At 39.6% G+C, this 21,464-nt stretch overlaps 1 protein-coding gene across 2 annotated transcripts in view; it reads right to left on the bottom strand.

Annotated features, from left to right (window-relative positions):
- The window catches only part of UST (uronyl 2-sulfotransferase), a 149,496-nt gene that overhangs the window by 16,886 nt on the left and 111,146 nt on the right, over positions 1-21,464 (bottom strand). For both annotated transcript variants that reach the window (XM_068184924.1, XM_068184925.1), the window contains exons 6-7: positions 13,689-13,786; positions 11,407-11,564 (exon numbers count right to left, since the gene is read on the bottom strand). In XM_068184924.1, the coding sequence (XP_068041025.1) occupies positions 11,407-11,564; positions 13,689-13,786 (256 nt within the window). The remainder of the gene's footprint in view (positions 1-11,406; positions 11,565-13,688; positions 13,787-21,464) is intronic.

Here is a 21,464-nt window from a genome sequence, read left to right as displayed (position 1 = left end):
TAGTGGAGCTGGAATTTCAGGGCTGGCTTTTGTTTGCATTCATCATGAAGCATTTGTTATATGAGCTGCTGCTACTGCTACCAAAACAGCTGCTGCTCACTGCTAGAAAACCAGAGGCCAATTCAACAGTTTCTTTCTTTCTCTGGTGAGTCTAGCTGGAATATGAGGCCTGGTGTGTCTGCAGAAAATTACCTTTCTTTGGCTTCGCTGTCATCCTTGCCACTTTTCGCCTACCCAGAATGCAAACTTGAAAGAGAACGGATAAATCAGAACAAGAGCAGGCACGTTCTGATGCTCCCGAATCACCTACCATTAAACACAAATCAGAACTACAGCTGTGTGAACTCCCTGCTTTGCAGCCAGGGCAGCACCTCCAATGTGAATGCCTTTCCTTCATCTGCTCTTGCAATTCTGCCAGGATTTAACCCTTCTGTCCTGCATCATCATTTTCTGCCATCTGGAAAAACTGAGTCATCACTTGACCTAGCTTCACATAAAAATTTCTTCTGTAGGAGACTGCTTCACTGTACGGAGAAAAATACCCACAAATCTGATAATCTATGCACTTTCCTACCAAGCTCCACATGGGTTGGGACTCAGAGCATCTGTGGACTGCAGCTCTGAGTGCCAAGAACAGACCTTCTCAACTGCACACAAGCTGAATTTTAATGCTTTGCTTTGTTATGATTAGTAAACCACCCCAGTGTTGTTTTTGTTGCTCCCTGGTAACATCATATCAGCATTGACCTCTCTTACCTCAGACATAACTTTTTAAGAGAACATTAATCCCAGGCTGGAGCACAGACCCTGCAAGACTTCCCTGTTTTTTTAAAGTAAGAGGGCACTACAAAACAATGAATGCCTACCTCTTTCACCAGCTTTTTCCTGCAGGAGACCATTCTTTCTCAAATTCTGACAACTAGTTTGCTTAAAGAGCTTTTGGACAGAGATCTTGCTGAAAATCACACCTGTACCATCTCATATCCCTGTTCTTGCTGAGTCCTTAAGATTTTACAAATGCCATACTGACTTTTCCCAACTGTCTATTAATCACATCCTCTATTATAGTTCCTCCCAATATGTCAATTTGATTCTTTCATCTGTTGGTGTCTAGGTGACAATTGCAGCCCTCTAAAAGTTTGAGAGTATTCTTACCTATTCTTCCAAAATAGCTGCTGATTGAATCAGGGGACACACCACAGAGTTGGCAATTTCAGTTTCAAATAAATCCTTGGTGAATACTAGCTCTCACAGCAGCATCCCTATCACTGCCAAGGAGTAAAGACAGCTGTGGAGTAAAAAATGCCGCACCCTAACACTTACTTGCATTATAGATGGCATCTGCAAGTAACTGGGAAGATATTCAAACCAAGTGCAAATAGTACAACTCAAAAGATAAGATTTATAAAGAGCAGTAACAATGGTGCAAATGTTGGAGATAGGCAAAGAAAACTGGAGAGAAGATAGTAATAAAAGAACGCAATGGGAAGGCAGTTTGGAAGGGGTGGAAACTGGGAAGATGAGCCTAGACAGAAACAGAGGGGAGGATGCTCTTTCATGGTACATTTGAAAATTTGTGATTCAGCTCCAAGAACAGAGAAAAAGAAGAAAGCCAGAATCTTCATAGCTATATCTAGTAAAACCCTCTTTTCTCAGTATAGTTTCTAGGAGAGCAAGTTTTCAAGAGGCACAGATCAAAAAGGCTGGGAAATTCCAACAAGGAAAGGAAGTAGGGAACATAACTCCAAGAAAGACTTTTGGAAGACCAAGGAGTCAGATCTCCAGCACCATAAACTGCCTTCAGGGCAAACAGCAAAGGGGTTCACAGGAAGGAGCACAGGCACGGTGTGAAGCTGTGTTAGAGTGAGGAGTGATGGCTGGGAGATATACCAGCTGAGAGTACCAGCTGTGCAGCAGCTGAGAGCTACACTGCTAACATATTTACTTCATTTTAATTCTTACAATTTTGTCATTAAGAGCTGACCCTTGCACTTTGCTGAAATTCGTGTTACTAATTCTTTCCCTTCTTTTCTAATAGTAGAAATAGTGTCCTTAAGATGATTTTAGAGCACAATACACTGTGTCCTCTGGGAGCAAGTGGTCCCTTTACGGATGTACCCTGGGGATATTTCTTCCCTGAGACTGTCTTCCTGCACTTCTCCCAGGTGCCCACTTTCTTTCTTTCCCTGACTCTCTTCTCAGCCACCTAGCCCTGATGTGGTTGGAAAAAACCCTTTTGGTGTTAGCTTTAATGCCTTTTGCAAGTTGCATGCCAGGAAGTGCCTTGCTATAATTTCACACCTAACTTGTCAGAATTTATGCTCTCTCATGTTTTCCTAATTTTAATTATTACAACATTTGAATTACTATAGCAGCTGATTTGCATCACTGTAAAAACCTGATATTAAATTGCAATGTTTATGTGAAAATCTAAGTAATTCCTAAGGGATGGCTCCTTGTCACCACTGCACAAAATTTACAGGTAAAAGTGTTTTAACAACTAAATTTCTTTTCTATAGCTACCTTATCTTTAATGTTTTCCAAAACATTTCTGAGCCATCAAAGATACTGGCTCATGGTACTTGCATTGCTCTTGCAAGATGCCTTGGGGGTAAGAATAATCAATTTAACCTGCAGCCCATTCTGCCACTGATACAGTGATTTAGACTGAGAAAAAAAAGTACAATAACTTAATTTGAAGACTGAAAATAAGATTATATTCCTAAAAGCTAAGTGAATAGTCAGCTCTGTGATCGGCTTCATATTGCTCCTATGTCTTCAATGCCAAATATGCTTTGTTTTCAATTAAGAGGTGTTTCTCCCCAAACACTGTCTCTGAAAACATACTGTGGGATACACTGATAATTGAGCTAAATTCTCAGTTGTTTTGGTCCCATTATTAATAAAAGTTTTTTTGTATTCCAGGCTCAGCCACCCTGTGCAGCTTGCTTGTTTCCATGTAGGTGAAATGAAGACCTGTTCACCTGGGAACAGAAGCAGGCCTATTAAATGGGATTTAATGGCTCCTTCTCTATGCCTTCTGTTGCCTGGGCAGAGGGCAAAGTTGTCAAAGGAACAATCTGCATAATCTGTTACCACTGTAATTTTTGTTTAAATGCTATTTCTAAAGCAGAACCAGTAACCAAGGTTTAGCTGAAGTGCTACTGATTAAAATAGCCATATGATTTTATTTACTAAATTACTCAAGAAGGAATGAACTGTCATTGCAGGCTTTAACTGCCTGTCATTAAAATGTTTGTGGTATATTGTCATCAGTAACCCTGGATTATTTATGAGATGTCACTAATGCTGTATCCGAATGCAGATTTCCTTCTGTGCTGGAGTTTTAACAAAGCTGGCTATCCATAGGTTTTCCATTTTGTGATACTAGGAACAGGAAATAATCAAAAGATGCATCGGGGAATCAGCCTCAGAGGAACAGCAGGAGCACACTTTAAAGCATAACATCTTTAGTGACTGATATGCTCATTAGATAAACACAACTGTTGCTTGGAAGATATCAGCACCAAGCCTTCAAAATGATCTCCTGACATATTAAAAAAAACCAAAAACCAACCACATGGATTCTTGATGTGTGAGATGTAAGGGCTTGTTTGACTGGTCCCTTGGGATTTAGAACATAAATAATTTTTGGTTTTACTGCAACATAGTATGAAATTACATCTTTGGGGGCTTAATCCAAAATCAGACAGCCCATCGATAGATCTGATGAAAAGAACCTGAATGCAAGTGACAGGAACAGGTGGGATGAAATGCAAAATCTGTAGGCTGAAGTCTTGGAATTGCACTAAAAGATGAAGATAATGCATTAGGTGGTCTCAGTCTTCATAATCCTACAGACATACAGAAACTTTAGAGAGGGGAAACTGTTAATGATAAAGAGGTTCAGATGAGCATGCAAAAAAATAAAATTTGTTTGGCTTCAGGTAAAGGCCCTGATATTTGACAGGAAAGAAAAATAGGAAAAAGGTGGAGGAGAGGAATAGGAAAAAGGTAGCAGATTGCAGAGCACAAGCTGGGTATAGCTCACAGAAAGGGAAGATTAAGAAATTCTACAAAACACACTCAGCCTATCTCTGCAATACATTGCTGCTTGTCAGAGCCAGTCTTTGAGCTCATGTGTCCAGAAACTGTACTAGAAGAGGAACATTAGATCCAGGTTTTTCAAACAATGATTTAAGGGAACACGGACTTCACCTTCCAATTCAACTGGTTCTGAGCAGAGCCTTTACAAATTCAATGCCCATGAAAATCCAAGCCTAAAATAAGGATTTAAAAATCAGTACTGTAATTAGCAAGAAGAGAAACTATATCCTTATTTGCCATAATTAGTGGGGTGGTCTGGAAGGCAGCCAACATCCTTAAATGCCAGAAGTGCTGGGAAAGGGAACTATGGATCAACAGCAGCCTCATTCCTTATTTCTCCAGTTCATGAATCATGCCCACAATCCTGACCTGCCAGTAGGAAATATGTTCATTTCTCTGATCTAAGTGATTGTTGCTGGTGCTGCTGTACTTACCAAGTCAACCACTGCTCTTGACTCCAGGAGAAAGCAGAGCCATAGCAATGTGTTTGGCAAAGGGACAAGTAAATCCCACTTCCCTGCACCGTAGGCTCAGGGAGCAGATTCACCCAGACCGAGCGCCAACGTTGTGTCAGGCTGTCAGCTGCCTCACTTTTCGTCTCAAAATGCCATTCATTTGGGGCCACAAGATATATTTATAGGCAACTGCTCTGCTGTGTAACTATGCACATATGAGCTAACTCAATCTAACAAGCACACACTAGCAAGGAAGAGTGAATAGCTAGGACTTGAGCCTGGATGTACACAAGCTCCATGTGGGTTGGAAAGTGATGGAAACCTGCTTGCCACACTTTTACTCCTGATCACATTTTAGCAATGAGACTATCTTGAATAAATCTTATGGTGCCACAGTTACGGTTTTCATGCCACACACATATTGTCTGGAGTGGCTTCACCTTCCTCAGCAGAACAAGAACCTCAGCTGTTATAAGCTTCAGAATTCACCACAGAGAAGTTTTGCTTCTGAGACAAATCTTCCCAAGACCTAGTGACTCTTTTGAAAAACACAGTCATGAGAAAGCCCAGAAGTGCTCAAATCCTTCCAAGAGCTCCTATTCTTAAAACTACTTAGCTTATTCACAAAAGGATTTCAAACCTCTGGAAGACAAAACAACGTATTTTTCTTTTATGGGACTGGAAAAGAAAGGATACTTTCACTGACTATCCTTATCACTCATTGGTGTATCCACTAACTTCAAGGCATCCTGGATCAGGCAGTCTGGTTTTGTCCCTGCTCTTGTATCTTCATGGCTGAAAAGCTAGATAATGCATCTACAGCTTTTGATAGTACCTTCAGTTTTATAAAACAAACCAAGGAACAGATTAGTAGTGCAGAATGTCCTAGATGCTATCGACCTAATAAAAAAGAAATGTCCTCAGGGATATGCACTGTGACTCTTCCTCTTTCCCTGCCCATTTTGCACACAGCGAACAGGGAATTTGTTTTACAAGAAACAAAAGTACAATTAAAACGCCTTTCCTAGATCTTAAACTGCATGTTTTAGCATTCACATTGTTTTACAGCGTTCCTCTATGCAATACTGAAAGCTGAGACTTCAAAGGGGGAAGAAAAGAATGGTCTGTTCACGCTTTCTATTTTCAGAACAGGATGTTGGGCGATAAGCAAACGCCACCCAGGCAGAATGTAAACCCCCGTGTGCTGCTAGCGCTGGGAGCGCCGCACACGCGGGCAGATCGCTCCACCTGCTGGGCAGAGCGGCTCTGCTCACACGCACAGCGCGCCCCACGTCACACATGGGAACGCGCCACGCAAGTGTTACACAGGTAGTTAGTTACTTCCCAAGTACAAACTCATGTTTACCTCCACGTGAAATTTAGAACTTTCCTCTTCTGTAGAAAATTTTCACAGTCAGTCATTCCTGTTCAAAATATTACATAGGGAAAACATAAAGCCCTTCTAGAGTGCGAGGCGAAAGAAAAGACAGTCTATTTGGAGTCTCCAAAGCTTTTAAACATTTGAACATGTTTGAAATTTTAGAAGTGATGCAAAAAAAACCCCATAAAAAACCCCACCCAAAAGCAAACTGAACAAGAAAACCCCACCACAAAACCCCCTTAGCATTTAAATTGAGACTAATCCATGGTGATTTTATTCTCTCATTAAGAGTGCAGGTGTAGGAGAGACAAGGGTTGGGCACTTCAGCACAGGAGATGAGCAAGTGTATTCCCTTCCCATTTACCAGTCACAACCCTCTCCAGAAAGTACAGCTCACAAGAAGCCAGCAGACTAAGAAGCCTCATATAATTTGTTCTAATTTCTTCTTTCCTTTCATTTTGGGCTAAACAAAGGTAGAATACAAGATGATAATATGATCACAGTTTAAAGATACTGCACAAAAAAGCACTGCCTCCTTCCACTAGAGTCCTACGATCATTTCTTGCTCAAAGTTTTTGCTCTTGGTGGTGGTGCCTGTAAACACATTCACTATAATTTCGCAGAGGGAAAACCCCCTTGTTTCTGAACTTTTCCAAATGCATAACATCTGAACCATGTGAAGGCACATCCCACTTTCAGTGCTGGCCTGGCACAGGAGTGATCTTCAGCACAGCACAAAGACTACTGAGCTTGATTTCACCCTTTTCCTAACTCTATCAAAAATGCTCTGCTTCTCAGGACCTCAGCTCTGCAATAAAGACAAATGGCAGCATCTCTCTCCTTAATGGGTTTAAAGAGAAGGGGAAACTTATGAATAGAAAATGTTAAGACTGTATCGTTAACATTCATGAACATAGCAGATTTAAAAAACGAGAGGGTTTATATTACCTGGGATAATATTACTACTACAGATTAAAACATTCCCTGTAAATGCAATTCTTATGGGAATCACATTTTCATTGCATTAAAAAAATTACAGTTTACCTAAACAATATATTTTCTTTCAGCTGACAGTGTGAGTTATTTCACTGCATTCAATAAAATTCACTGTCTGAAAAGCTTAAAGCCATTCTTCTTGTTGTAGAGTAAGACCTATGCATTCTCCATTCTAAATGAACCTTTCAGCAAACAAAGGGGTTTTTTCCTGGTATTGGGAAGAAGTGTTTTTATAGGGCTTCTGGTGCCAAAGAAAATTTATGAACTCCTGAGGTGTGAGGATATGGCTCATTTCTGAGGTGATAAAAAAACATTTTATTGCCTATTGTTTTACAGTGGATGCTGTTAACATTTACCCCATGCCACAGAAATTGACAAGACAGAAGAAAACACTGTTTTGCTGAGTATAGTACATATTTTTTGTCTCTTAAAAACACCAAAGATATGAAACCCACATGTGACCATTTCAAAAGAAACTGTGTAAGTATTCTCTGAGTTCTGGCTACCAGCCAGGTCACAGAAGAGAGCTACAGCCAGCAGAGGTGAACAGGACTGACCAATTATTTTTTTTTCTTTAGCCCCTGAAAGTGAGGAAAGATTTTACATATCACGTTTTGTTATAACTATTTCAGACCTTTAAAAGAGTTAAAGAATACTTTCAAATTTTGCATTAAATCTAATCTAAGCCTCTGCAATTGGAATCCTATCTACTTCAATGCTGGTGAAAAAAAGACAAAATTTTGAACAAATTTTACTATGTTACTAAAGAAAGCTATTGAAGAAAAAATTACCTTTCAAAAATTTATTCTACCCATCTATTCATCTATCTATTGATTTCACAATCTGTCTGCTGCCCCCATTCCTGCCCTTTTAATCTCTTGTCCAAGCCAGTTTTGGCTACCAAGACAAGTTTGTAACTTTGGACAAGATAGGCATCAAGAAAGAGTGTCCTTTTGCAATTCTTGACTTGGTATTAACATTAAGATAATGCTTAATTTCAAGGAGAGAGTGGAGGCACAGAAAAACAGGAAGCCCATAGCTTTAGAGTACTGCACAAGATAAAACCAGATTGGTTCCAATGAAAACTTTCACATCACAAAGAGCTTTCACATTTTGTTACACGTGGTTATAAAACACACAAGTCAAAATATTTGGCATATGGAGTAGCTGAATGCAACGTTTTTGTTAATGCAATGAAGGAAGTTACCCTCCTGGTTCCCTCTGACATAAAAATTTTCTGTCATGCTGAACTGCCAAGTTTTTTTAACACTTCACCTTTCTTCACAGTTTCCTTCTGCCAGCTTATATCAAACAAATCATTAGCATCAAAAAGAAAAGCACTCAATTCATACTGCTTTAAGCAGTTACCTGTGTCATCAGGTACACAGACAGACAGTAGCTCTCTGATGAAAATGCCACACTATCTTATCATACAGTCACAGTTTTAATGATCTGCTTCAGAACAATAGGAGAAAAATATTTTTGAAGGTAAAACAACTACAGTCTTTGTTTTCTCCTAAGAGAACACTGAGCAAGAGTTTCTTGATAAATGTTATTATAGTGCTTCAGATGAGAAATTTTACTACAGAAACAAAAGAAACTGAGAGCTTTGAATATGGCCCGCATAGTTCAAAGGAACAGGGATGAGAAAAGGTTTCTAGATTTCCCGATTTCCGTATTATCAACCTATACTAAAGGTCTCCAATACTAAGAAGTTTGCTTAGATGGGATCTAGAGTGATCTGGTGACAAACCAAACCAAAGCACCTGTAATGAGTGAGGAGAGTCCCAGCTTCAGGAAGAAGAGGTTTAACTCACAGTTCCTGCAGATGTATCTTAAATGCACATGTGATTTTATACGTTTGATAACATCAGGCATTTTTCTTCCTATAGCAGAAAGGCGCTTTTAATACAGTTTAGATTATGATGTTGGTGGGTGTTTCCTACTGTGATTTCTAATCTATGTAATCCACTAAAGCAACACTGGATTGAAAATGTCTTTCTTCAGCTACTTTTTGCTTCAAGGCAGCTCTACAAATCCTGTTTCTGAATTGCCTCTAATTCAAAACTGCTTGTTGCAGTGGACTCTGGAAGTGAATCACCTTTCTGTACACATCTTTCTCTGTGTTTTCCTCATCTTCTTATATTCAGCTGACAAAAGATAAGTTAGGGAAAAACTTTCCTTCATTATGTGGAAAGAGAAAAGACTGCCATAAGAGAATCTCAAGTGGTGCATCAGGCCAGCGGACAATACTGTAAAGTCAACAGATTTAATCTGCAAGTGTTAGTTGCAACAAAAGGTCACTTTTGGCCCAATTTATCTGCTGCTTTGTGGGATCACCACACAGCTGACAGAACAACATGTCTTCTTCCAAACACTTCACGATGCAACAGCAGAGGGTGTTGCAGATCAGGTCTAAGATGCCCTGAGAAGAACAATGTAGGATTTCTTACACACTGCTTGAATATTTTTTATTTTTCTGGCTGATTCTGTTGAGGTCGTTTTTTTGTAAGCATTAGCACCAACTCAGAAATAACCACAAAATAATTACGATAGGAAAAAAACCCTCAAATATATGCATGTATGAAAAGAGGATAGAGTTAACACAAGGAAACTGTTTTCTTACTAATATGCCCAATCAATAAGTGAATGGGAAAGGTAAAATAAAGATTTAATCCACGCAGGGAATACTGACAGAAAGAGGTGAATCTTTAGATTCAAGACCCATCTTTCAAATGAAATCCCAGAGGAAATCATTGTCCTGTAAGAGGTGATCACATTTTCTCCAGATACTGGAAAATACAAGGAGAGGAGAAAGATTACCCAGCACTTAATGATTCTGGCAGATTGCTTATTTCCCACCTGACAATTTCTAGGGCACCCTGTTGGAAATCAAAACCCTGCATGCTGCTTATTTGCTTCCCCCATTGTAAAAGAAATGAAAATAAATGGTGCACAGAACAGCTGAAGAAGTCATATAAACTCAAAGAAAACTCTCATGGCAGAGAGAGCATATTCTTCTATTGATCCCCCTGCCTTCCTTTTGTCTAACATCCCTATGGGGAAAGCTTCGAGACCAAGTTGTGCAAATCTTTAGGATGACTTAGACACACTACAAACGTAGTTATTTTTATTTTTTTAATTTATAAAAGCAAAGGAAGTATCTGATCCCAAACTGGGCATTGCTCTTATGTCAATACAATACTCTCTTTATGTCTGTTATTAAGCAAAATCTCTCTATGGCTGGATGTGGTACCACAAAGTTACACTCCCACCTTCCAAAGAGCTGCCTTAACTGCCTGCTTGCAAGCAGACAATGACCCACTAAAAGCATGTTCAGAGAAGGAATGCCATACTTTCCCTAGTACCTGTATTACAGCTAAATACAGAATTTCCAAAGATGCATCCTAGAAGAAGGGTTTGATGGACAGTCATGCATAAATCCTGGTTATGGACAGAAGCCCCTAATTTTTCCAAAGCAACTCTCTACTGCAATACTGTTCTCAGTCAGAAGCCAGCCATCAGCTGCATGCATTACCAACTAAATTCAATCTTTGTTCCATGTGCTTTGAATATACAGCTTGGTACAAAACACACTTATTAATGGCTGTAGGCATTTCACGCTGACACAAGTGCAACAGAGTCACAAAGGAAGAAGGGAAGTTTTACCCCTGCTTGGTGCACACAATGTTGATGGGCCAGTCAAATGTAAGTAAGAAATCAGTTCTGCTGGAATGACATGCACAGCCCTCCAGAAGCATCATATTTATTTTTAGGCATAGGACACAAGACTGCCTTTTAAAGAAGTAAGCAATAAATCAGTATTGGAGGGATGGATTGACACAGAGAACCCTTTCAGACTGACCATAGGGTGCAAATTAAGGAGCAGGCTGAGTGCTCTCCATTTTCATTTCTCTACTCCAGACTCCTAAGTCTTTTTTCTCAGCATGCTTTGTATTGCAAGTGCTGTGAATGCACATTCTTATTTGTGTTTTACCTAAACTCAGCTCAGCTGAAGGTTCATTTCAGTTCAACTCATAGTCAAGGCTGAGGGAAAATAAATAATCTGGTCCTGGAGAATCTCAAAGGGTCCAGCTCCCCAAACCATTACTTGAAGGTTTATTTAAGTACATATTGCTGACACCATTTTGACAATATTTTGACAGTATTATTTGAGAACTGAGTATGACACAATTAAAAGAAGGAAAAGTCACTCCAGTGGAAAATGGGAAGCTTTCTGGCATGTGGAAAGATCACTGAGCAAAAAGTGCAGGCAAGGAAAGAAAACCGCACAGTAACATTGAAGATAAAAGCAGAGTATGCTACCTTCCCTATCATCAAATCTGCTCCCTAAAAGATAGATAAACTTCTTCATCGACTGAACAAGAAAGAAACACGTACCCTTCAGCAGCCATGCAGATTTAGCTGAAGTTTCTGAAAGAATAGCTTTTTAATAGAAAAAGTTACCTGGATTTTTGTAGATGCTAAGCACATCCTTGAAATAATGAGGTAAGAATCTTTCTAATAAAAGCAGCACATCCTCCAACTCCTCCAGAATGCCCACAAGCAGAAAATTTTCATTAACGTTCAGTTTTGCTCTTTCAAGGGCCCATTCACCAGGCTCCCTGTATGAAATTGATGGGGGAAGACAGAGGAGGGAAAAAGAAAAGTTTAAATATGCATTTACTTCTCAAATTCAAGCCAAGAACACAAGTGAATAAAAAATATTCAGGGCTATACTTAGAAGAATAAAAGACCCCCCATCAAACCCAAGTAGCTTACTGAGCTTTTCCACACAACATCTAAAATTGGACTGGCATGTAAAAACAGGATCACATTAAAAGGAGGCTAATCACTGCATACAAGTACTCCATTCTGAAGATATCTATTGCCAAGTTGTTTATAAGCTCAAACTTGTGAACTTTGGTATTCCATCTTGGAAGCACAACCTGTCTGATGGGAGGTATGACTGCCCTTGGTGATGGAAGATGCTAAGGAGTGGTGGTGTCCCTGAACTACATCAGGAGAACTGTTGGGACCAAGCACTGCCTGCTGTTACTTGGTGAATCCTACACAGGACACTACCATTTTCCACCTTGTCCTTCATTTTAACTTTTGCCAAAGTCTCCAGGAGCTTCCTTTTCCCTGTCATTACCCCGGTTGCCCTGCAGCTTTGCTACAGGATTTGCATTTTTTTTTTGCTGTGACTGATACTGGTTTTGAAGAACAGTTTAGGGTTCTTCTATCTTTTCTCCCAGCGAGAGAATCTGGCAGGACTTCACTATATCTTTATGCTTCTCTGTTTCCCAAAAGCACAATGTAGTTAGACAACCATATGAATCCTAAATTCCTTCTAATAACTCATATTAGTTATATTCTGGGAGCAGCAGCCATCATTCATACTGACATGGGATATAATGCCAGTGTCCCAGGCTAAAGGAATCAGCTGCCCACACTGCCTGGGAGTGGCTGTAAATCACACCTCTTCTATGACTTCATTAGGCTGTTGTGGATTCTATGCAACAGTGAATTTAAAATTTGTCTGAAGCTCTTTCTGTGTCATGTGGAAAAGCTTACTACTTTCCACTCCTACTAGAGCAGACTTGTAGCAGGTTTTTCATGCTCTACCGCTTTCTGGGCACTGATCTGTTTCCTGGAAGAGCAAAGTGTCCTAATAAACTCTATGAGCCTCCTGTTTGTAGCTCCTTATCGGACTAAGAAGTAGCTGAAGTAAGTGCGAGGGCATGGCAGGAGCCAAGCCTACAACAAGGTACAAAACAGTACTTCAGTATGCTGCTTGGGAACTTCAGAGAGATATTTTGTGGAAGTATTCAGGTATGTGACTGTTGTTAATGGGATTACTCGCACATGCAAGTTAAATGTGCAACCATAAGCATTTGCAAATAAGGCCAAAATATGTTAAAAAATGTGCAATGAAAATGAAGTCATTAGCCTGTTTTGTTTCTTATACATAACTTCAGTTAAGCAAAAAAGAAAAAAAAAGGCAGGATTTTACAACATAGCTTCTTAGAAATTATAGAAGAAGTAACACATTTTCACTTGTTATTACTGCTACAAGAAGTATGGCTTTCAAAAGAAATTCTGGAAAATGTGCAGTTGTTTCATTATTGAGAAGCCTGAATAATACAGAAACAGAATACCTTGAATACACACCTAATAAAGAACATTTGTTACCAAAAATAATAAAGTGTTTAAAGCCAAGAAAGAATTTAAAATAATTTATATATTATCGCATTAAAAATTACTGTGGTATCAGTAATGCAGCAATATTAGAATGGCATGCACAGATGTTAAAAATGAGGTAGCTCAATTAAAGCAGTAGAGGGCTGCATTTTACATAGTTTTAAGTATGAATATGGTTTCTTACATGGACACAGAAACCTGCATTCCACATATAGACCTGATACAAGCATCTGAGCAAATCAGAAACATGTATTACAAAATTACAGTGCAGATAAAATAAGTAACCCAGAAAAAAATCCACATAAATACATTAATATTTGATGAATTATTCATGCTATAAATCAAGAAAGAAGAATGATGCTACATTTGCAACACCCCCGTTACTTCAAAATATATGCATGCAGTTACTACATGCAGTGCTACATTCCTTGTACTTTCATTTTTCTCTTGTATTTCAAATAATTTCTGCTCTTTATTACCAATTTCTGACAAAATGTTGGCAATAGCTATTGCTGAATAAATTGAAATACCTTGCATATATTTACCTGCATCTTGGATGCTGTCCACAGAAATATGGTATGATGTAAAATAACCTGGGATTAGAACATTCAGGGTAGTTTTCAAGGATACATACATTAATGTCCTGTGGGAGAAGAAAGAAAAAAAAATACTGTATTTTCTTTTCTCTATTAGCAACTGTTTTCTTTATCTCATACTTTTTATAGTCATCTCAGGGTCAAAGAATTGTGCCAAGGCTATAGCAAATATTTTAAAAGTCATCTATTGGTCCATTTATCTACTTCAAAATATCAGCAGAGAAAACAAAAAGTTATTTTGTCCTAGAATGCACAAAGCAATTTTTTCTTCCTTACTGCAAACCCCATAATTATTATACTGAGATTACTGTATGAGTCGAAGTGGGACACATTAATCAAATTTCATACTGAGTAACATTTAAAATATTGAGAAGATTGTTTTCAGACTCTTCTTTCTTCTAAATAAACCCTGGAGAAAACCTGAAGTAGTCAAAATAAATAAAATTGAGAAAACAATTATTACCTGTCTCCCCCCCCCTTTTTTTTTAAATTCTGCTGCATTCAATGACTGGAATGAACAAATGTAAGATGTAATTTGTACATCTCACTCAATTTTATAACATACATCACTTTTGGTTACAATTCTGTAAACTTCTCAGATTTTCAGAACTGAACTGTGCAAAGCCTACTGAGATAAGGGGTTATTAGAAACTATTTATCATTTTCATGAAATATCATTCATCTAATTAGATGCTATTTATCCTTTTTCAAAGACTAGGCATAGCTACTCTACTGAACCCTGAGGAACTGCATTCCATTTATAGCTTTACTTCAGCACAATAATAAACACGTGGGACTGAATTCCATTATTCTTATCTAATCTAATAGAGCCTTACTCTGCAAGCAGACACACCCTCTCCAGAGACATACAGGGCAAAAAAAATGGGTAAGACAACTAAAGCAAGGATGGAAGGATCTCACCTGTGCAGAATCAATCTTGATTGTTATTTAGATATGTGCTTTCACAATGCTATAGGCGCTATACACATCAGTATCAAACCAACAACTAAACAAATCCATATTTTATCACGTAAATAAAATGTGATAGAGAACATTCCACAAGACAGATGTGCTTGGCAGCATGGAAGACATGGACAGCATCCCCTGCTCTCCCCAGAGGAGGGTAGGGTACAGGCCTCCAACCACAGCATCTGCATCTGAGGCCTCATCAGAGAAAAGCTCTTTCCAGAACTTCAGTGCTCTCACCTAACTTCATTAGATCCCCATTTTGGTCTGTAAGCCTTTTAAAGCACATTTCTGATTCTTACTCTGTCTCACAGTCGTGTGAATCCAACTATATAAGCACACCAGTAGACCCTAGGCTAGGAAGTAAATCACATTGTGAGGAACCATTAAAGAAAACAACATAAAAATTGCCAGCTGGGATACAAACAATCCATCTTCCCTGTTCCCCACAGTATATTCAGGCCTTGCCTTAAATACAGACCAGAAGATTTATGGTCAAGACCGGAATTTTGACATTAAAGGCTCCGAGCTGAAGCTAACCATCCTCCCATTCTCCATGCTATGATTACTAAGAAATCTTACTGTGGATGTTTAGATTGCACAGGCAATGTGTCTCTCCTGTCATCCCAATAGGGTTTTTTAACATGAATTACAAATTACACTTCTTTAAAGGCTTATTGTGTTTTTACTATAGACACCACCAGAGATGTTTTCAGTGATGTGTATATTTTTGGCTTTCATAAGAACCTAAAGATCTGCAATGAATTAATAAATCGCTTGGATTTTAAAAAATCTGAAATATTACCCCGACAATACTTTAAATTTTGTCCAAGCTGGCTTGCACTTGGTAGACAGATTAGAAAGAAGGTGGGTAGGACACCTACATAAGACTTAAAAATTTCTAGCAACACCCAGCTAAGAAGATTTTCTCTTTTCTCACTCTCGTACAAAGGCAAAAGGACATTAGCTCCCAACAATGAAATTTACCATTTCTTTGTAAGAATAATTAATATGATGAATCAGAAAATATTCCCTGAAATAAGTATCAATACCCAACACAAAAGTGTAACCTTCTTGTAATTGTGAAAACAGTATTTGATTCACATGGCCAGAGAAACATCTGTACAATAAAAGCAATGTAAATTCATGTGGAAAATCCTGCAGCTTTAGCAAGTAGACAGCTGATACTAACTCAAAAAGAGATTTCTAGTGTCCTTTTTAGGGTAAACTGACGTAGGATTACTGAAATAACCAGGTTGACCCTAATCTAATCTTCCCTATTCCTTGTTGATAACTTAAGGTTTAAGATAAAGGCCAGGTGAGTTTTCCTACAAACCTACAATCTTTTGCCACACAAGGACATGCACTTCACCTTCCTGCCATCAGAAGCACCAGGCTTTCTCCGCAGTAGAACCACTGCCCCTTCCCAGGCTTTGTTTACCACCACTGCTATGACCTGTATTCCAGCTGCTGGAGTGTCCTTGTGCATTTGCAGCCCCTGCTCACTCAAAGAGATGTAAAATCAGTTTTCAACCAAAAAGTGGGTGAAAGAAAGGTCAGCCTGAGGTGTGCTAGTCATTACAAAACTTAAACACACCTACAGGAAGATGCTTTTTTGTGCCAGTGGCACTCAGGAATTTCTGGGGTTTTTTTCCCAGCATGAAAAGCCAAGGTGAAATGACATTATTCTAGGCAGTATCACTCAGCTATCCTAAGCAACATTAATTAAGCCACATCTCCCAGTAAGAACATACTTTCTCAGCAGAACACAGATCTTTCAGGGCAGAAATGTTTCTATGTAAACAAAAATTTGCAAGGTGACAGATGACAGCCTCGCTCATTTAAATCACTAGAGGAGCCTTGTAAAAAATTATTTTAACAGTCAGGAAAGATACAGAAGGAAACACACAGAGCTACTTTGATCATAACCTTTCACAATAAAGAAAGCAGTATTTTACTTTATTCCTCAGCTCCTGGCTACAATTCATATCACTCACATCCCATGGGGCTTGTGTCTTCAACAGGGCAGTGGCAGGCCTGGGAATCAGCCCTGCGGCTCCAAGTGACAACAGAAACTGTCTTTCTTTTAAATAGTACTATATTTTTCTACTCATGTAACAATTTTGTCTGAAAAGTTAAACCAGTAATTTCTGCTTCCTTCTTCTGTAAAATTGTCTTTGAAATGAAAATCACAACATGCCTTAATCCTTCAATCTGTCAATGAGTCAGATTACTAATCAGAAATATATCAAAGATGCATTATTAATATGTTTTTTTGAGATTAGTAATAAACTATTTGCCATAGTGAGCTCATATATGCTATAAGAGGAAGTCAGCACCTGATTAAAAATATTTCATAGAATCATTGAATCATCAGGTTTGGAAGAGACCTTCAATATCATCTAGTTCAATGGTTAACCCAGTACCACCATAATCACTCCTAAACCATATCCCCAAATGCCACACCCAGATGCCTCTTGAACAATTCCAAAGATGGTGACTCTATAATTTCCCTGGGCAACTTATTCCAGTGTCTAACACCTCTTTCAGTTAAGTTTTTTTTTTTTTTTTCCTCTAATATGTAATCTGAACCTCCCTGATGCAACTTAAGGACATTTCCAATCATCCTTTCATTTCCTCCTCACTAAAACTCCTTTCAGGTAGTTGCAGAGAGCGAAGGGCTACAAAATTCCTTTGGGAATTTTAATTCCATCACAAAAAGAGCAAACTTTAAGGTGTTCTTTTGTAGAACAATAAGCAATTTACTGAAGTTAATGTCTTATGACAAATACTTTACCATATACAAAAAGATGCGACAAGATTTGAGAACTTTTTTTTCTCCTAATACAAAATCCTAAGAGTACAGACAGAAATAATAACTTGTTTTTTTATCCAGTAGAAGAACCACCCCCCCCCCCCCCAAAAAAAGTATTCCCTATTCAAGGCATACCCTATTTTTTGATTATCATTGTCTCAACCAAAAATTACAGAAACACCACATTCTGCCCTTGATGCATTACAATTATTAGTAGCCCTGACAATCTAAAATTCGGAATCATAACTCAAACACCTACATGCCTTGCATATAATTTCCATTCTATTTCCATCTGCTCATCTATGGAAAAAGACAAAAATATCCCTTCTTTCACAATCAAAGCAAAAAATACACATCCTCCTTCTATGCCCTGCCCCTGTGAGATACCACAACTTCTGTGAAACCAGAAGATCTTGCTCCCAGCTTAGGAGGCGTGCGTGCTCCTTCAGTCTGAAGTGTGAAGGTGTGTCAGCAGCAACCTAAATTTCATAAAAGCAAATGAAATAAAAAGATGTGGAAAACCAGTGGCCGAGCCTAGTCTACAGTGACCTCTCCTGCTTACAACGCTGTTCTTCATACACCACTAAAGTCAGCAGTGCAGCCTAGTCCTCACTGCTGCCAGCCAAGGAAAATTCTTCCACTCTCCCGAGAGCCACCAAGAATCCTCTCACAGCTTGTAAAGTGTTTTCTCACATAGTTGGTGTTTGTAAAGAGGTCAAACCGACTATTACATCCTGAGGACAATGTCACATCATATGAACTAAATACAACCACGCTAAAAAACCCCATCATAATTCCCCACCTTCCCTGGCCCCAGCTGGGGAGCTCTGTGTGGCTTTAGTGTGATTGGAAAGAAAATGTAAACATGATGTCTCAGAAAAGGGCTTGTGAGTACAAATACGACATGAAAGAAGGAAAAGCACAACTTCCTACTTTGGAAGGCTGCAGAAAGACACTGAAAAGTCAAAATATAGCTGGCATGAAGGTTTCCAAGTATAAATGTAACATAATTTACTAAATCTTATTTAGGAACACAAATTATTTACACATTTTAATGAAACATAAGATACAATGCAACACATTTTTAACCCTAGTTAGAGAGAGTTTTACTTCACCAGGTGATATTTAATGTTTCTATTCAATCTCAATCAAGTATTTGGATAACTAGAGCCACACAGCAGCAAAATGACTATTTCTTTCAAATATATTTGGTATCTGTTTGTGCATCTATGTCAACAGCACTGGCAGCAGATTACTGTGGGGTGGGCAGATGCTGGGCATTGCTTCCCAAATCAGTATTGCCAACATAGACAAAGCCAAATGGTTCCCATCCTGTGCTGATGTAGCACTGAGGTGCTCCAAGGTGGGTTGCCAGGTGGGGTGGACTGTGCCAAACTGTATGGGATGACTGTCCTCTAAAGATGACAGCAAGCTGGACAAGTTTATTGGGACACCAGTGGCAGGCTGCAGAGTGACCAGTGGGCATCTTGGGGAGAAGCTCCACAAGATGGCAGAGCAGATCCAGCTAACCCTAGAATGCAGTGTTTCTGTCCCCAAATGCCCCCCTGCACCAGCTGTGATTGCTCCTTCACTTCTGTGAGGCTCAGCCAGCTCAAAAAGCAACAGAAACCCTTTTCTGTTCCTCCCCCACTGCCTTCTGGTCTTCTACCAGAAGAGTGAACAACATGGGGCTTGCTCACATTAATGTCACCACAGCACTCCAGCTGCACAGGGCAACACAGGTCACCATGGATGACTTCAGTCACTGCATTAATTTCTTTTACAGCCTCCCTCGGGCATCCACCCTCTATAGTCTGGGCTCCGCCATGGACTGCAGGTGGATCTCTGCTTCACTGTGGACCTCCATGGGCTGCAGGGGGACATCTGTCTCAGCGTGGTCCACACCATGGGCTGCAGGGGAATCTCAGCTTGGCTGCTGTAACACCTCCTCCCCCTCCTTCTGCATTGACCTTGGTGTCTGCAGAGCTGCTCCTCTCATATACTGTCACTCCTCTCTTCTCTAGCTGCAATTTCTCCTGTGCAGTAACTTATTTCTCTTCTTAAATAGGTTACCCCGAAGGCGCTACCACCATCACTGAAGGGCTCACCCTTGGCCAGCAGTGGACCCACCATGGAGCTGGCTGGCACTGGCTCCACTGGACATGGGGGAAGCTTCTGGCAGCTTCTTACAGAAGCCATCACTGTAGCCCCTCTGCCTCCCGATCCCCCACCACTGCTACCAAAAGCCTGCCGTGCAAGCTCAATACATTTTTGTAGAGGATAATTCTGGGGTTTCTTTGAATTGACTTTCCAATTTCTCCTGGCAAAATGCATGTTTTTACTTTCCTTCCCCCACCACCACATAAGTAAATAGGCTGCCAAGTTTAATTCCCACTCTTTTTTAGCTGGGCTAATTTGCCTGGACTCCGCTGCCTGGACTAATTTGCCTGACTTTTCAGCCAACAATGTATTAAGCTCTTCTTTCTGGCATCTTAACAAGTGAAGCGGCAGCTAACAAAACAGCATCTTCTGCTAACCAACTACATTTTCATTAAGTGCAGACATAAGTTATTCACTCATATACAAATTTTTGCTGGCATTGACATAACAAAAGTGATGATCTATGCCCACAATGCTACTATTTAGATGTGACAAACATAAAACACATTTGTACATCACTATTTTCTAACTTAAAATCATGTACAACATCAGGAAAATACATAGGTGGATATATTTCTCTCTATTCTGTTATCAGAAATCATGTTAGTAGTTTGTCAAAGATAAGTTTTACCCATTAAGAATGGAATTGCTTCATAGTTATAAGCAGGAATCTTATCATACCTTTCTTTTCCATTGCTTTTGTATTTTTCACCTCAAACCATCTTAGTACGGGAAATATATAAAAAAATAGAAAGACATTGCCAAAAAAAGGATGAATGGCTGCCAGCTGGAAGCAGTGTGCAAGCATTAAATAACCATCCTGTTACAGAGGGCACAGATCCAGGGAAGACCAAAAATGAAGCTCATTATACTGTAATCAAGAATGAATCCCACTGGCAACTAACAGGAGGGAGACAGTACATCTGTTAATTCTGTTTACTAACACTTCTTCATAAAAGAACCTGGAAAATTTGTCTGCTTGGATAACAAGCTTTAATAAAATCAATTAGGGATGGCATACATTCAATTCTGCAAATGACAAGCAAGAAATACCCACCACCTCAAGGACTTTTCAGCCCTCCGTAATGGAGGGCACGTGGACTCTAGCAAATTGATACCTACGAGAAAAGCAGCAAGTCATAGAATGGTTTGGGCTGGAAGGGAGCTTAAGATCACCTAGTTCCAAACCTCCTGGCAAGGCAGGGACACCTTCCACTACGTCCATTGTATCAAAGCCTTACCCAGCCTGGCCTCCTGAACACTTCCAGGGATGGGGCATCCACAACTTCTGTGGCAACCTGTTCCAACAACCATCACAGTAAAGAATTTCTTCCTAATCTCTAAACCTGCCATATTTTGGTTTAAAGCCGTTGCTCCTTGTCCTGTCACTACACTCAGTTTTTTAAAAGATCCTCTCCAGCTTTCTTGTAGGCCCCATTCAGGTACTGGAAGGCTGCTCTAAGGTCTCCCCTTCTCTTCCCCAGGCTGAACAATTTCAGTGGTCTCAGCCTGTTTTCATAAGAGAGGTGCTCCAGCCCTCTGATCATCTTCATGGATGTCCTCTGGACTTGATTCAACAGATCCATGTCCTCCTTCTGTTGAGGGCCCCAGAGCTGGACTCAGCACTCCAGGTGGAGTCACAAAAGAAAAAGTCATAGAAGGTAGAATCTCACTTCCCTTGACCTGCTGGCCATGCTGCTTTTGTTGCAGTGCAGGATACAATTAGCTTTCAGGGCTGTAGGTGCACATTTCTGGCTCATGTCTAGCCTCTGTCTACCAGCACC

The sequence above is a fragment of the Anomalospiza imberbis genome, chromosome 3 (assembly GCF_031753505.1).
Source record: "Anomalospiza imberbis isolate Cuckoo-Finch-1a 21T00152 chromosome 3, ASM3175350v1, whole genome shotgun sequence".
NCBI classification, from domain to species: Eukaryota; Metazoa; Chordata; class Aves; order Passeriformes; family Viduidae; genus Anomalospiza; species Anomalospiza imberbis.
The sequence above is the reverse complement of the archived record's forward strand: the minus strand, read 5'-3'. Positions and strand labels throughout refer to the sequence as shown.